At 34.0% G+C, this 16,938-nt stretch overlaps 1 protein-coding gene and 1 pseudogene across 1 annotated transcript; both read right to left on the minus strand.

The window, feature by feature from the left end:
• Window positions 1–554: 554 nt before the first annotated feature.
• LOC9300031 lies at window positions 555–4,036 on the minus strand (annotated as a pseudogene).
• Window positions 4,037–8,543: 4,507 nt separating this feature from the next.
• LOC110225777 lies at window positions 8,544–9,264 on the minus strand. The gene is made up of 2 exons (XM_021015754.1): window positions 8,628–9,264; window positions 8,544–8,554 (listed from the first exon to the last, which is right to left on the minus strand). Exons 1-2 carry the CDS (start codon window positions 9,262–9,264, stop codon window positions 8,544–8,546), a joined length of 648 nt encoding a protein of 215 aa, XP_020871413.1.
• Between the last annotated feature and the right edge of the window lie 7,674 nt (window positions 9,265–16,938).

Here is a 16,938-nt window from a genome sequence, read left to right on the forward strand (position 1 = left end):
TTTGTGAACAATAAAGTGATGCTTAGTGTAAATGTCCACAGATCCCAATGCACACATAATAAGGTTGCAGAATGTAGATGCAAAGGTATGTCGAGGAAGGTTTCGTCTTTGAATACTTAAAACAGAGATTTCTAATTAGCATTTCACTTGAATCTTGTGTGCATTTATTTCACTTCAGTGGTAACACTGCATGCATATTTTCAGGTGAAGAGCTTAGGATATGTTATATATATGCAAGCATGGGATATATATGAACCGCAACAAACAATACTCTCTCAAGGGTTTGGCTTCCTTTGCAACTGCTTACGCTGCCTGTCCGGTGACTGACTAATTAATGCCTCCTCTTCTGGCCATCTTCACTTTTCATGTATTTTATATATTATTATAACTTATAAGTGAGAAGACGAGGAATCGAGAAAATAACGAAAGAAACTATATACATAAGTTCTAAATGGTATTCTGATATAAACTAGCTATATATCCTAACCAAAATAATTTTAAACATTGGATAGCGAAAAATATTTATTAGAAATTTCGAGCCAATTCAAACAAAATATCAACAAGAAGTTCATATAAAAAGATAGCCAAATTTGATTGGTCAAATAGAAAGCTTAACAAGTTGAACAAAAGTGCAATAAAGAATCAAGAGAAAAAAATCATAAAATGAAATTAATGCAATCATGGTTCTTGTTAATGAAATAATTCAATATCAATAGTAGGGCGTCTTGTAGACATAAGGTGGTGGTGGAGACTTGTACTCAACCTTTGGAAAAGGAGAGTAGTATGGAGGAGGTGGGGAGCTATACACGTATGGTGGTGGTGGAGAGCTATAGACGTAAGGTGGTGGTGAAGACTTGTAGTTAACCTTTGGAGAAGGAGAGTAGTAAGGTGGTGGTGGGGAGCTGTAGACGTAAGGTGGTGGTGGAGACTTGTAGTCAACCTTTGGATATGGAGAGTAGTACGGTGGAGGTGGGGAGCTGTAAACATATGGTGGTGGTGGGGACTTGTAGTCAACCTTTGGAGAAGGAGAGTAGTACGGTGGAGGTGGGGAGCTGTAGAGGTACGGTGGTGGTGGGGACTTGTAGTCGACCTTCGGAGAAGGAGAGTAGTATGGTGGTGGTGGGGAGTTGTAGACATACGGTGGTGGTGGATATTTGTAGTCAGCTTTTGGAGAAGGAGAGTTGTATTGTGGTGGTGGGGAGCTGTAGACGTAAGGTAGTGGTGGAGACTTGTTTTCCACCTTTGGAGAAGGAGAGCAGTACGGTGGAGGTGGGGAGTTGTAGACGTATGATGGTGGTAGAGACTTATAGTGAACCTTTAGAGAAGGAGAGAAGTACGGTGGTGGTGGGGAGCTGTAGACGTATGGTAGTGGTGGAGAATTGTAGTCAACTTTTGGGGAATGAGAGTAGTACGGTGGAACGTGAGGAACTGTAAACATACGGTGGTGGTGGTGAAGACTTGTAGCCAACCTTTGGAGAAAGAGAGTAGTACGGTGGAGATGGGGAGTTGTAGACATATGGTGGTGGTAGAGAATTGGGGGTTTGAGGGGATGAGTAAGAGTATGATGTCACTGTAGCCGCAATGGCACTTAGGACCAAGAAATAAACCAAAAAATACCCTAACCCCATCATTCTTGAAGATCTCATCCCTGCTCTTTTGATTTCTTTGTTTGGTTATGATATACTTGAACATGAACATCCTTTATATAGTCTTTAGTTATGTGTAAATATTATATTATCTTCTCAACATATTAGAGGACGTGCTAAGTTGTTTGTTTGAAAAGTAGTGATTCGTGGTGAATATGAAATATTATTAGATTATCTTTCAACGTTGGAATTTTTTTTAATACGTTTTCGTATTCTTTTGTTTGAATTTTATCGACTTAATTATTTTGAAGAATAAAACACATTCGTCGTTTTAGCCATAGAGAATATCTTTGTTTTATAATTAATAAATGTATTCCGTAAAATTTTTTGGAACTTGGACGATTTACTTGGTTTTAAAACTAAATAATTTACTATAGTTTTATCAATTTGAAAGTTCCGATAATTCAAAGTGAAATAAAATAACCAAATTTAGAAGAGAAATACTCAAAATTTCTGAAACAAAAGTTCATATACAAGTTCAAGTGAAGATTCGATTCGTCCTCTTACCACAGTTTATTAATATGTATTATATAAAATTCTTAATGTAGATTAATTATGGGTCAAGAATTATAGAGGAAGAGAGATATTGGAGTTACACAGTCAAGAAGTTTACATATTTGTATCAATAAAATAAATTTTTTTAACCAGAGAGAAAGATAGCAACAATTATAGCTGCATAAGAAGAGGAGCGAGAAATGATACCGAAGAACTTTTCCTTGATATATGGTGAACTTATATTATTGTGTAATAAAATTGTAAACCTTGAGATGAGAGATTGAGAGTTTCGTTCTTTCCATAAGGACGCACTACATCATTTTTGGCATAGGAGAGTTTGTCTTTTACCCTACATTTGAAAACTAACGTATAATTCATTAGAATAATACAAAACCCATCTTTAGATATATACAAGAAAACCTGCGTAGACCATTCTATACAACTACGTCAAAAACAGAGGTACATTCATCGCATATTTACGACCCAACTGTCGGGTCAGAAAGTGGTCACCTATCCACGACTATATATGTTGATATATTTTTACGACTACGGAATTTTGGTCATAAATTATACAAAAAAATATGACGATTCAGAGACGCTTTATCAAGTCACTCGCTTTAGTCGCAAAATAGTCTCACATATGCGACATATATGCAACTCCGTCAAACAGTAACAGTTTATTTGGGACGAATTTGCTTCGATTTAGCGATGATCGTAATTGGATTTAAAGATTTACCAAAAGAGAATCTTCAATACGTTTAGTTTCATTGTTTCTTGGTTGCTTTGAACTACGAAAGAGCTTATATATCTTATATATAAGTTTTTAATAGTTTTCTGATATAAACTAGCTTTATATCCTAACCAAAATATTTTTAATCAATGGATAAAAAAAAAATTATTAAAAATTTTGAGCCAATTCAAACAAATTATAAACAAAACAAAAGTGTATGTAAAAAGATACCAACTTTATTTATCAAATAAAAAATTAAAGATATAATTGATCAAAAGAAAAAAAATTCAGAAGAATCAAGAGAAAAAAATAATAATAAAAAACAAATATTGGAATCATGTTTCTTGATAATGAAACAATTCAGTATCAATAGTAGGGTGTCTTGTAGACATACGGTGGTGGGGGAGATTTGTAATTGACCTTAGGGGAAGGAGAGTAGTATGGAGGAGGTGGGGAGTTGTAGACGTACGGTGGTGGTGGGGACTTGTACTCAACCTTTGGAGAAGGAGAGTAGTATGGAGGAGGTGGGGAGCTGTAAACGTACGGCGGTGGTGGGGACTTGTACTCCACCTTTGGAGAAGGAGAGTAGTATGGAGGAGGTGGAGAGCTGTAGACGTACGGCGGTGGTGGGGACTTGTACTCAACCTTTGGAGAAGGAGAGTAGTATGGAGGAGGTGGGGAGCTGTAGACGTACGGCGGTGGTGGGGACTTGTACTCAACCTTTGGAGAAGGAGAGTAGTATGGAGGAGGTGGGGAGCTGTAAACGTACGGTGGTGGTGGGGACTTGTACTCAATCTTTGGAGAAGGAGAGTAGTATGGAGGAGGTGGGGAACTGTAGAGGTATGGTTTTGGATGTGGCGTGTACTTAGGGCCTTGTCTTCGATATTGTGGTGAAGGTGGTGGTGATGCTGAGTAGTATGGGGAATACTTTTTAGGTGGATATGATGATTTGTGTTCATGGCTTGGAGAATTGTATTGTGGTGTTTGAGGAGATGAGTAAGGGTACGATGTCACTGTAGCTGCAATGGCACTTAGGACCACGACATAAACCAAAAGATGCCCTAACCCCATCGTTCTTGAGGATCTTACCACTTCTTTTATTTCTTTGTTTTTGTTATGATATACTTGAACATGAACACCCTTTATATAGTCTTTCTTTGTATGTAAATATTATATTATCTTGGCAACTTGGGTTCGTGTGTGGCACTTCCAAACATATTAGAGGACGTGCTAAGTTGTTTGTTTAAAAAATATAGTATTGAATATGAAATATTATTAGTGCTTCCCTTACAACTTTCAATTTTTTAATAAGTTTTCATTCTCTTTTGTTTGAATTTAATCGACTCAATTATTTTGAAGAACAAAACATATCCGTCGATTTATAATTATTTTAGCTATAAATTCGGTAAGATTTGTTGGAACTTGACGATATATTTACTTGGTTTTAAAATTAAATACTCTACAATAATTTAATCATTTAAAAAAAAATCAATTTTATCAATTTGAAAGTTGTATTAATTTAAAGTGAAATAAAAATAACCAAATTTAGAAATGAAACACTTCTGAAAACAAAGTTCATTAAAAAATTTAAGGTGATCGTATAGATATAAAGGTTCACACGAAGTTTTGATTCTTCCTCCAGACACACATTTTTTAATATGTCTTAATGTAGATTAATATTTTTGTAGACATAATGATTTTCAAGATATGTTTATATTTAAGGTTTAAATTTTTGAAAAAATATGTGAAACAAGATAAAATATGGAAGGTGAAGCAAGTAATTCCTTAGGAGAGGAAAGCATTAGAGCCAAACAGTTTTGGGAGCAGCGTTGAAAATATGTCAAAAATGAAAGGATTCGTTGAGGATTGTTAATTAAAAACAAAAAAAATAAGGCCATTGAACATGATGTCTACACCCATTGAGTGGAATATACTCAGCTCTGTTTATTGCCTAAAGTAGTTAACCCGGATAAGATGTTTGATCTGAGGCCTATTAGCATGTGTTCTATCTTGTATAAAACCATCTCAAAGGTGTTGATTAGTAGATTGCAACCTTGGCCGGGGGATATTGTCTCGCTAATTAGTTTGCTTTTGTAGCTGAAAGATTAATCTCATATAACATCTTGATTGCTTGTAGTTCATGGTCTAAGAACTCATGCTCATATCTCTAAGGAGTTAATAGAAATCAAGTCTGATATGTTCAAGGCATATGATAGGGTGGAGTGATCGTATCTCGCCTTAATGCGATGGGTTTTCATTCGAAGTGGGTTAGTTGGATCATGTTTTGTGTTACCTCTGTCTCTTTCTCGGTTCTTATTAATGGTCAACCTTGGGATGATTAAACCTAAAAAAGGGTTAAGATAGGGAGATCCTTTATCTCCCTTTCTGTTTGTTTTGTGTACTAGAAGCGTTGACACATCTTATGAATATGTCTGAAAGAGAAGGCATTATGAATGGTATTCAGTTTTCCAGTGAGGGTCCGGCTATTCATCACTTACTTTTTGTTGATGATAGTTTGTTCCTTTGTAAAACAGGTGCTAATCAAGTAAGTGTCATCAAGTCGATATTCAAAATGTATGGGGATGCTACTGTCCAAAAGATCAATTGATATTCAAAATGTATGGGGATGCTACTGTCCAAAAGATCAACTTTGAAAAGTCCTCTCTCACTTTTGGGGAAAATGTGGAGGAGGTGCATAAAGAGTCTATCAAAGCTCAGCTAGGTATTTTCATGTAGGCCTGGGCACTCGGTTCTTTCGGGTTATTCGGTTCGGTCTGTTCGGTTTTCTAGTTGTTCGGTTATATAGAAAATACGCCGAATTATGTCCGAATAAATGTTCGGTTCGGGTCAAACGGTTTACAGGTTATTCGGGTCGGTTTTTTGATTTATTTGATCTTCCGAATTAAACCGAAAAAAATCTTATTCGGTTATTTTAAACCGAACCAGACTAAAACAGACAAAAAATGTTCATACATTTGAGAAATCATCAAGTTTACAGACATTAAGCAAGACCAAAACATTATAGGCCATGACCACCAAACCAAACCGAATCAATAATCGAGCTACTAAATTAATTATACCATTCGGTTTGATCTCCCTCAAAGCTTAGGCGCCGATAACCGAATGTTTCGGTTTCCTCGGTTCGGTTTAAACGGTTCACGCCGATTGCCCATGCCTATTTTCAAGGAAAAGGGTGCTGGTACTTATCTGGGTTTGCCTGAGTGTTTTTCTGATTCTAAAATAGATATGTTTGATTTCATTAAAGACAGGCTAAAATCTTGTTTTTCTGGATGGTTTCCGAGATCCCTATTGAAGGGTGGTAAGGAGATTTTGTTGAAGGCGGTGGCTATGGCCATGCATGTGTATGTCATGTCCTGTTTCAAACTAGCTAAGACGACGTGTGGTAATCTGACTAGTGCCATGGTTGATTTCATGGCACTAGAGGATTTAAAGAAGATGGTGGATTGGAGTTTAAAGATATTACATATTTTAATCAAGCATTGCTGGCTAAACAAGCCTGGAGGTGTGTCCAAGACCCGGAATGTTTATTTACTAAAGTTTTGAATAGCAGATATTTTGAGGCTGATGAAATTTTAGAGGCTGACATTGGGACAAGGCCTTCCTTTGGCTAGAGGAGCATTGTTCAAGGAAGAGAACTATTAATCAAAGGTTTTAGGAAAATGGTTGGTAATAGGAAATTTCTAAGTGTTTGGATGGATTCTTGGGTCTATGACAATGGGATGAGAGCTCCCTTCAGCAAAAATGCAATCATTAATTATGAGATGAAAGTGGAGATGTTGATTGACAGTGCGCAAGGGGTTGGAATAAAGACGAGTTAGAGAAACATTTTTCCCCAATGATATATATTTCTCTAATTTTGGTGCAAAAGCCGACTGTTGATAGAGATGACTTCTATTGTTGGGAAAGCACTAAGAGTGGAGATTATACTGTTAAGTCTGGTTATGATTTGGCTTGCAAAGTAAAAAATTCTGAGTTTTTGCAACATGCCAGAATGTTACCATCTCATAATAAGTTGAAAGAAAATATTTGTTCTTTATAAATTTTGTATAAGATCAGAATATTTTTATGGAGAGCTTTGAGTGGTGCTCTCTCTATGGGTGAGCAGTTTGCTAAGATGAGAATGAAGACTGATGTCAAGCCTGTGGCAAGAACCAGAATCCATCAATCATGTGCTCTTTAATTGCTATATGGCTAGAGAGGTGTGGGTTTATCTGGAGTTCCTTCGTCAAGAGGTGGTTTTGAGATGAGTTCTTTTTTTTTTTATAAATTTCCGATTTCTTTATGAAATCCATTTGGATAATAGGTAGGATCTTAGGACCAAAAAGAGTTTTCCGTGGATCTTATGGAGACTTTGAACAAATAGAAACAAGTTTTTCGTTAAAAAATTTTGTTTCAATCCACAAGATTCTATGGGGAAAATTTGGGAAGATGTGGATTAGTGGTTTGTAGCACATGATGTGTCACTTAGGGCAGAGGAGGAAGCTGGTTTGGATACCTTGTCAAAGGAAAAGTCATGGGTTCATCCGTCGGCACAGTGGGTAAAGTGTAACACTGCCTTGTCTAATAAGAATAGGTTTGGGGGAGGAGCGTGGGTGGTTAGAGGGGAGGATGGTCAGGTTATTGCGTATAGTAGAAAAGTTTTTTGAGGTCTGAAGAACAAGAAAGAGATCATGCTTATGTGTTTGACTTGGGCCATGGATACTATGTTTAATCCCAAAATGAGGAGGGTTATTCTTGTTGCTCAAGCGCACGATGTTTTTGGTGCGATGGCTAGACCTAAAGCATGATCATCTTTCTCTAACCAGGTGGTGCAGATTAACCATTTTTCGGATAAGCTAGAAGACTGGAAATTGGAGGTGGAAAGTGTTAATGCCAAGGTACTTCTCTCATTACGTAAAGTATTACATCTGATACAAGATTTCATGACTATGTGGCTGCGGGGCATCTTCAATGGCTTCATAGGGTTTTTTAAGATGATAGACTTTCCTCTTTAGCTCAATGATGTTTCTGTTCATAAGTTTTTGTCTCTAACTAGTTTTTTGGATGTTTATAGGAGTTGATCCTTTTTTTTTAAGTAGGTTTCATCCTGAATATTATCATTCTAATACTAGGTGATAACTCGCGCTATGCCGCGATTTTTTTTGGTTTTTTCGTTTTGTTTTATTTAATATTATGTTTCAATAAATATAATTTTAAATTTTCTTATCATTCACTCATGCAATCATCAATAACTTTTAGTGTTAAAATACTTTTTTCTACCAACCTTCTCAAGAATCTCAGCAATGTATCATTCATACAATCTTGAAACAATTTGCGTCGTAACCCAATTTTATAGATGATAATGTTGGGATTATATAAACCTCAAGAACTTGATGCTGAAACTCTTCTTAAGTACTCCTCATCATATGTATTATACTATTTAGATTGATATTAATGAGAATAATCAACTCAAACCATTAGTTAATTCACTATATTAATATCTACTCATATTTTAAGTTAAGATTACAAAACATTAGCGAAGAAAAAATAAACGAGTATGCAGAGCCGTCCCTATGTTTTATAAGACTACAAGCGATGGAAAAAAAGGCCACTTTACACATGTTTATAAAATAATTTTTTTTTGATTAAACCAAACATAAAACTGGATATGTTTAACGAAAGCCTAAACATTGTAAAACATCAGAGATCACTACAAATTTTTTTCCTTGTGAATATGATTCTCCTTGCATTTGTACTTGCAAACTCATCCATCAAGTTTTCATAGTCAAGTTTTTCCGCCAAACTCCTTTCAATGGACATCATCGACAATCCATTCAGCCTCTCTTGTGACATAGTCGATCTTAAATAAGATTTTATGAGTTTCAACTTTGAGAAACTTCTTTCCGCAGAAGCAATAGAAACGGGAATCGTCATCATTATGTGATAGGCAGTCCATGTATTTGGATAACAACTTCCCATCTTTTTCAAAAAATCCAAGACCTCAACAAACTTTTTAATCTCTTTAGGTAAAACCCCTCTTAAAAGCTTTAGCTCCAAAAATAGATCATTACCATCAATATCAGAATGAGTATCATGCTTCAGAAAAACTTCAAGATTGACACAAGAAGCCATCAACTTCTCCTCGTCCGCTAACTTCAGCTTCTTCAAGTCAAACAAAAATCCAAAAGTATTTTCATAACTTTGAAGTTGTTCAAACCTTGTTTCAAAAGAAACCAAACCTTGATCAACGATTTTGAGGAAGTAGTTGATTCTGAAATCTTCTTCTGCTGTCAATATTACATCTTCCCCAACTTTTTCAGCCTCTTCATCATGGGATCGTTTCCTTTTACTAAGACGCTTTGCTTTCACCGAAAATACAGGATCAATATTCATATCTACAGCAATGCGTTCAGCTTCTAACTTTGCTGCTTGAAATCATGTATCTCTATAGTTTCTAAAAAAAGAAACAAGACATTGGAGTTGAGCAATAGCAATATCAATATCCAAATCTTCCGATTGGAGGATCTTGCTTACTTTGTTAACAACAAACAAGAGTTCATACCAAATAATCATCCCAAACAAAAACTCAAAACACCCAATTCCATGGATTTCGCTCATTGCAAGAGACTCTGCATCGCTTCTTGTTTTCGGATTATCACTGTTTTAAATAAAGCATCTCGAGTCTGTGGAGCTTGAAATCGTATTGCTTTAACGCTTTTAACGCGGCTCTCCCAACGATTTTGTGATAATGGTTTAACCGTAATACCATTCACAATATCTCTAAAAACTTCACAATTATTTGTTAAGGAGGCAAATAAACAATAGATACGCTGAATAATTCCAAAAAATGATACTGCTATTGTCGACGAAGAAGCGATACCTGAAAGTGCGAGATTTAAGTTGTGGCAACCGCATGGTGTGTAAACAGCTCTTGGATTAATTTCAAGCAATCTCTTCTGAAATCCTTTATTATTATAACCTTGCCCTCTAACATCATCAATATTCAATCCAAGATCAAGTAATACAACTCGAAGGGTCTCAAAAAACCCTTCTCCTGTTTTGTCTTTGACTTCTATAAATGTCAAAAAAAAAACTCTTCAATCTTTGGTGCAGGCTCAGAAATATCCACACATCGGATTATTAGTGACATCTGATCTCGGTTACTAATATCTGGAGTGGTATCAAGAATAATAGGAAAACACTTTGCACAATGAATCTTTTTTAAGATCATTTGTCTTACCTCATTTCCAAGCATCTCCATCAACTCATTCTGAATTTGGGGACTCATATAATGATTACGAGTTTCATGTTCTTCAACTCGGCTAATATGCTCTTTCATCACAAGATCAAAATCTGCAACCGCCTCAATCATGCCCAAAACATTTCCATTACCATCCACTCGAATCTTGTCATTTCTTCCACGAAACACTAAATTGTTTTTAGCAAGACCCTTTACCATTGCAATTATCTTCAACAACACATCTCTCCAATGTCTTTTCTCTTTGTTGATCTCATCCTGTATATACATATCAATAGTCTGGTTACTTTGTAGTCGTACTTGTAGCTCCATCCAATTAGTCATGCATATGATATGCTTATGACTTTTTTCATGCTCTCTCAGCATTTGTGATACATTTCTCCAGTCACTATATCCAATATAGTTGCTAACTGATTAGCATTTTTGTCCTATGTGAATAACTTACAACAAAAACAAAAGATTTTATCTTTTAGTTTTGAGTAAACTAACCATCGCCTATCTTGCTTCTCACCATTCTTTATTTCTCTTGTATAAGATGAATGAGAGAAACATCTTCCAATACGATCTCTTGGAAAATGATAATCAGTTGAAAGCCTTGTCATTGGACCTTTCTCAACCAAATAATCTCTCAACTTATTATCAATTTTTTCCCAATTTCGAGGATCACTAACATCTCCAAAGAATTGATATTCCTTAAAATCATCAGCTTTCTCATTTTCATTCTCATTCTCATTTACATTCACATTCTCTTCACACTCATGCTCATCTCCGACTCCATGTTCATCAACACCCTCATCATCATTCCTATTGATCTCATCCTCTAGAGTCTCATCAATTTTAGAAGTTTCAGTTCGTTTAACATACCTTAACATCGAATTAGCAAGAGACTTCGTTAGTTTTTCTTGTCTCTTATTTTTTCTAATTTTCGCAACGCCTCCCGTCTCATTTCTTATTCGTTTCGAAGACATCTTACTGAAATAAAAAAATCTATTAAAAATTAGTATAAACAAATATATATGGAAAAGAATGAAACTGGTAAAACATTATTATATAATTGAATATAGTGGCATTGGAACAAAACGTTGACAACAGATTTTTACAACAAAACGTTGCTCTAATTAGGAACAAAACATTGACAACACAAAGATGAGATCAATCTCTTTACGAGACTTTTTCTCCTTCCATTGGCTAAAATTTACCCCATCTATTATATTATATATGTTTATGGATTATGGTTAATGATTGAAGAAGCCTTGATTAAAAAGATAAGAAGTTTAGAAGCAAAAAAGAGGAAAAACTTACTGTATGAAGCCAAGATTTATAAGATGAATTCAAGATTATGTATCAAAAACTAAGGCCAAATTGATGATTTGAGAGCAAAAAAGAATAAAAATTTAGACCAGTAGTGGTTATGATGCTAGAGGAAGAAGGAGAACTAGAAAGAAGATTAAACGACGACTGCGTTAGGTTAATTGAGTTTTCTAGATTATTTTTCCTATTTTCTAAAAAGTAAAATTTTATTAGATTTTAAGTAAAAAAACGAGAAAAAAAAACTAATGAAAAAATAACATAGTTGGAGACTCGAACCCGAGACATGAGGGCCAAAACAGAGTAGACACTACCACTATACTATACCCGAGACATGAGGGCCGAAACAATTTATATATTTTTGGGGGCCGCAAGCTTGGGCTTGCCCAGCTTGTACTTGTAGCCGGCTTTGCGAGTATGAAAAAAACAATAAAATAATTTTTCCGAAAAAATATATAATAATAAAAATAAAATTAGTATTGGTACAACTAAATATAGACAATTAATAATAAATATAGAGCTTATATTACTTAGAGATAATTAGCTCACAAGTAAAGATCTGGGATGAAATTAGTTTTTGATAAAATCTTGTCGGGGTCTAAAACAATTCTAACATTAGCCCATCCTCTTTCCATATTTAGCCTCACGCGCTTAGTAAACCGACGAAGTTTTTTTTTGTTTCTTCCTAGACGAATATGAGTGGTTTTGTAGCGTGCATGCATGTACACAAATGTTAACAACGTTCTATCTACGTGTTTATATGTATACAAATATTAATAACGTTCTATATACGTGCTTACATGTATTTTAATGTTAATAACGCTCTATGTACGTGTTTACTTGTATATAAATGTATTTTACTTGTTAATAACGTTCGTTCTATATACTTGCTTACATCTATTTTAATGTTAATAACGCTCTATATACGTGTTTACTTGTATATAAATGTTAATAACGTTCTATTATATATATATATATATATATATGTGTATATATGTATATATTTACATATATACATAGATCCAATAGCTTAACACTATAATAACTTTTAACGCTCTATTTATGTGTTTACATGTGTATAAGTATTAAAATCGTGTAATATATGTTTGTAGCGTGTTAAAATTGCTCTAATTCGAGAAACAAACAATTATTGTTAGTTTGGTAAGAGTCAGTTCACGTGTTGAGCATTTAATGTCTGTCAGTTCATTTTTATTCTCTCCCAAAAGTCAAAGCGTCTGTCACGCACATATCAAAAAATCAACATGGTTTTTTCGTTATTATTGGGAAATTGAGGGCCACTTGTTACGTGTTTTTTCTATTGTTTGAGACAAAAAAAAACATTTGTTACGTGTTTTTTCTATTGTTTGAGACAAAAAAAAACATTTACCGATTTGCAAATTACTTGTTCTGTTTTTATCTCTGCGCAAACTCTCTCTATTACTTATTTAGTGAAATGTGTCACATGCTGGAGTGATGACGTGTCATTCATATGGAGAGAGTTGGCCAACTTTCATATATATGATTTGTAATTCCCAAAAGTAAAAAACAAAAAATCAAAAAAAGCATGATCTCTACACTTTTTTGTGTTTGATAACACTTACGACGGAAAAACTTTCAAAACTTACCCAAACATTTTTTGTTTTGCAAGAAAAGTATATTAATTTTTATTGTTACCCGAATAAGACTTTATTTTATAAATGTTGTCAAATAACACCTCATTTGAAAACATTATCAGATTTAAACATACAGTTTTTAAAATGTCTCACCGACTTCCTCCAAACATCAGATAATATTTTCAAAATGGGGTGTTATTTGAACAACGATAAAAGTTCATATTTTTTGAAATCTTTTATGCTTATTACTGATTGTTGTGACTGACTTCTCTCTGATTGGAGTGTCTCAAGCCCCAGGATCGAGCTATTTTTCTTGTTTTTTAATATATAATATGCCATGAAAAAAATAATATCATATCAACTAAGTCATAGTAGTCTAGTTGTTATCTTCATGTACATTTAACTTTCTACAAGACGCATCATGTTTGACTCATTGCAAAATTCATGATTTCGAATAGTTAGTTCTCCGTATTTTATATAGAATATTGGTTATATGAAAACTGATATTCATTTTTATTCAAGAAAATATGTAGTATTTAAATAAAAAATGATTAATTCACAACTATAAGATTCATGACCATATGAAATTAAGATTTGTATGTTTGGCACTGTTTATTTGGTACGATAGATCTAACCATTAAATATATTCGTAAGATTTTCATAGATGATTTACGCTTTAACAAGTATAATCAAATGATAGTCAATCATATATAAATCAACACACTTTCTCTGATATTTTTTTTATTTTTTACTTCATATCTGAATTTTTCAAATATCTTTGTATATATCGTAACACATTTTTATTTTTATAAAATTTCAATGTATAGATTTTTAGGATCCAATATGGCAAGAAGTAATCATATATCTGCAGACATTGAAGACAAATGCTTAATGATCATCTTTGATCTCATCGTTTAACGAAGTTGCATATATACCGGAATATGTGATGTTGTGGTGGAGACAAAGATTAAGGATCTGGGAATTCCGCAGGTGGTTTTCTGGTCGAGGTGGTTTTTGGCGGAGCGGCAGCTTCTTTGGCCTCAACGGTTTGAAGTGGAATTATGTGATGTTCGGATCGGTTTTTGTAAGCATCATGCTACTCACCATGTTAATCATTATCAGCATGACATCATCATCCTTATACATAATCATTGTAACGATAACATCAATATCATCATATCACACCATCTCATGATATCACATCATTATGATGATCATATTCTACATCTTCGTGTTTATCAAATTTGGTTTGGTTGGAAAATAGACTATAAATGAAGGAATGAAAAAGAAAGAAGGTTTGGACTTTATTTTTTTGAGGTGACCGCCAATTTTTGGTTGCTAAATATATTAATTTAGTGGCATAATCGATTTCCAATTTGAATTAAATGGCAAAACTAAAATTAATTAATGGATCAGCAACTGATTCTAATTAATAAACATATTTTAGTAACTAAATTCAGAAGTTAAAGTATGTTGATATTAATTTTTGGGTTTTGTGCAATAAAACCCTCAAAGGCGACAATTTTTGTAACTTTACCCTCCACCTCCAAAAAATGCAGAATAATCCTGTGAAGTCCAAAATAATAGGCAATATAACCATTTTTCGTTATTGTCAAGTTTTTAAAATTTTGATAAATAAAATATCAAATCGAAGCCTTCGAGACGAGAAGTTCAACTCTACCTTTATAATTTTAAAAATCAAATATATGTGATCGTGAAAACGTTTACAATATACACATAAGGACTATATTGCCTATTATTTTGGGCTAGGATGGATTCAAACAAGTATGAAATAAATGATAAATCTTGGTACTTTTATGTGTTTTTATGGGTTTTTAATTTTAAGGTTGTTTTTACGTTGCATGTTTTGAACTTTATTTTTATTTTATTTATTTTAATGGAGGGATTATAAAAAATGATGCTTGAAATAAAAAATCATTTGTTACAGAATTCAGTTCTGCTATAGAAAACCGAATTTCATCACGTATCATTGAAAATACACTTCCACGTATTTGACAAAATGAATACTAATTCACTTTCAATGAACCGAAATGTTTTAAAACTGGTAAACTTTAGCTTTAATGGAGTTGACCTCAACTTCACTAACTAATAACACCACCTTAGTATTATTTTATTGTTATTTAGTGATAAGACGTATATAGTACGTTGATGAATGCAAATGATGCTTAATATGGAAACGCCTTGATCCGCAGTGTACCGTGCTCTCCATTCACAACCTAAATTTCTAAAATACCTAGATGTTTGCAAAAGCATGAGTTTGTAACTTGTTGTAGATTGTCACATCAAAACTATCGTGATATGTACGGAACCCTTGAATAATTTCATCGTATTTGGTGAGTATATTTTGTGGTTATCACTGATTTTGGATACTGTTTTGTGATTCTAATTATGAATATTGTCTTACCAACAATATATACTCAACTTATTTACACTAAAATGAAAAAAAAGAAAAAGATTTTTTTTTGAAAAGAAAAAGCAAATTATGTAAATTAGTGTAAGTTTTACATCAGTATACTCAAATTTTTTGTTTCTTTATTTTGGTTATAGAGCATGTATCTCGAACACTACATGATATTCTTCACACGGATCAAACAATATTTGATCCTTGTACAGAAGTTGTACTCTACTACAAGTGACTTTTGATGTAGCAAGTGAAATGCAATACCTCTATCAACACCAAATTCTTCATGGAGATGTCAAAACATCATATTTGCTAATAAACGAGGATAGGGTAAGTTGGATTTTTTTTGCTCTTGTTAGAAAAACTTTTAGCTTCTATATATACTTTCATTGACCTTGTTCATGGGGGATGCCTCATAGTCGGGATCTCGACTTCTTCATCAGTCTCGGATAAGCTAGTTTCGATGACCTCCTGAGGAGAGATCTGTGTAGGCACAACCACTCACTTTTCGAAACATCATCCAAGCATTTAGTCCTTTTTAGAGAAAGAATTCCAAAAGAAACTAATCAAATGTTGGTTGCGATTATAGAGAGGTGTTGGAGTCAAGAGCCACCGACTTTTGCTGAAATGATCACACATCTTTTATCATGTAAACACACAAGTAGGGGAAAAGTCTCTTCATGTTCTATTTCTCGAAAAATCTCCACTTCTTCTCTTTTTTTTTATGCCATGTCTTGTTCTCTTCCATTGCCTTCTATTTTTATGGAACTAATGTTATGCTTTGTGTTTTGTAGTAATATCTTCTAATCTTCAAGTAGTAATATCTTAAGAAACGTAAAAGTAGTATATCTTCAAGTAGTATATTTTAAGAAACGTAAAAGTGATTGCCCATTTCTCTCATGGTTTTGGTTAGGCCTGCGAGATCGGTTTTTTCGGTTCAAACAATTTGTTTTTTCCAGTTTTTGAAAAATCCAATCGAAACTAACCAAATATATATTTGGTTCGGTTCGGTTCGGTTATCGGTATATTTCGGATAGTGAAATTGTACCGAAGTGAACCGATTTTTGGGTTTTCGGCTGTTAAAATTGGATAAAACCGGTTTAATCTTGTAAAATTGGTTGATTATGTTCGTTTCCGGTATATTTTGGCTTAATTTCAGTATAATTTTGGTTAAAAAAAATCGGCTAACCGAAACAAAAACCAAACCTATTTTGAAATCTCTCCGAATTGAATCGACTATTGAACCGAGTTTAAACCAAAAACCAAAAAATGGTTCGGTATTCTCGGTTCGATTAAAAGTCCCAGCCCTACTGATATATGAATGAGCGTAGTGATTGATGGAGAAGCTGTTGCTGGACTAAGGTCGCTCTCAACAGATTCGAATGGAAGGGAAGATGAAGATAGAAGTGAATAGATTGTGAAACTGTCGCTGGACTAAGGTCACTCTCAACAGATTCGATTGAGAT

Source organism: Arabidopsis lyrata, assembly GCF_000004255.2.
Source record: "Arabidopsis lyrata subsp. lyrata unplaced genomic scaffold ARALYscaffold_8, whole genome shotgun sequence".
Taxonomy (NCBI): domain Eukaryota; kingdom Viridiplantae; phylum Streptophyta; class Magnoliopsida; order Brassicales; family Brassicaceae; genus Arabidopsis; species Arabidopsis lyrata.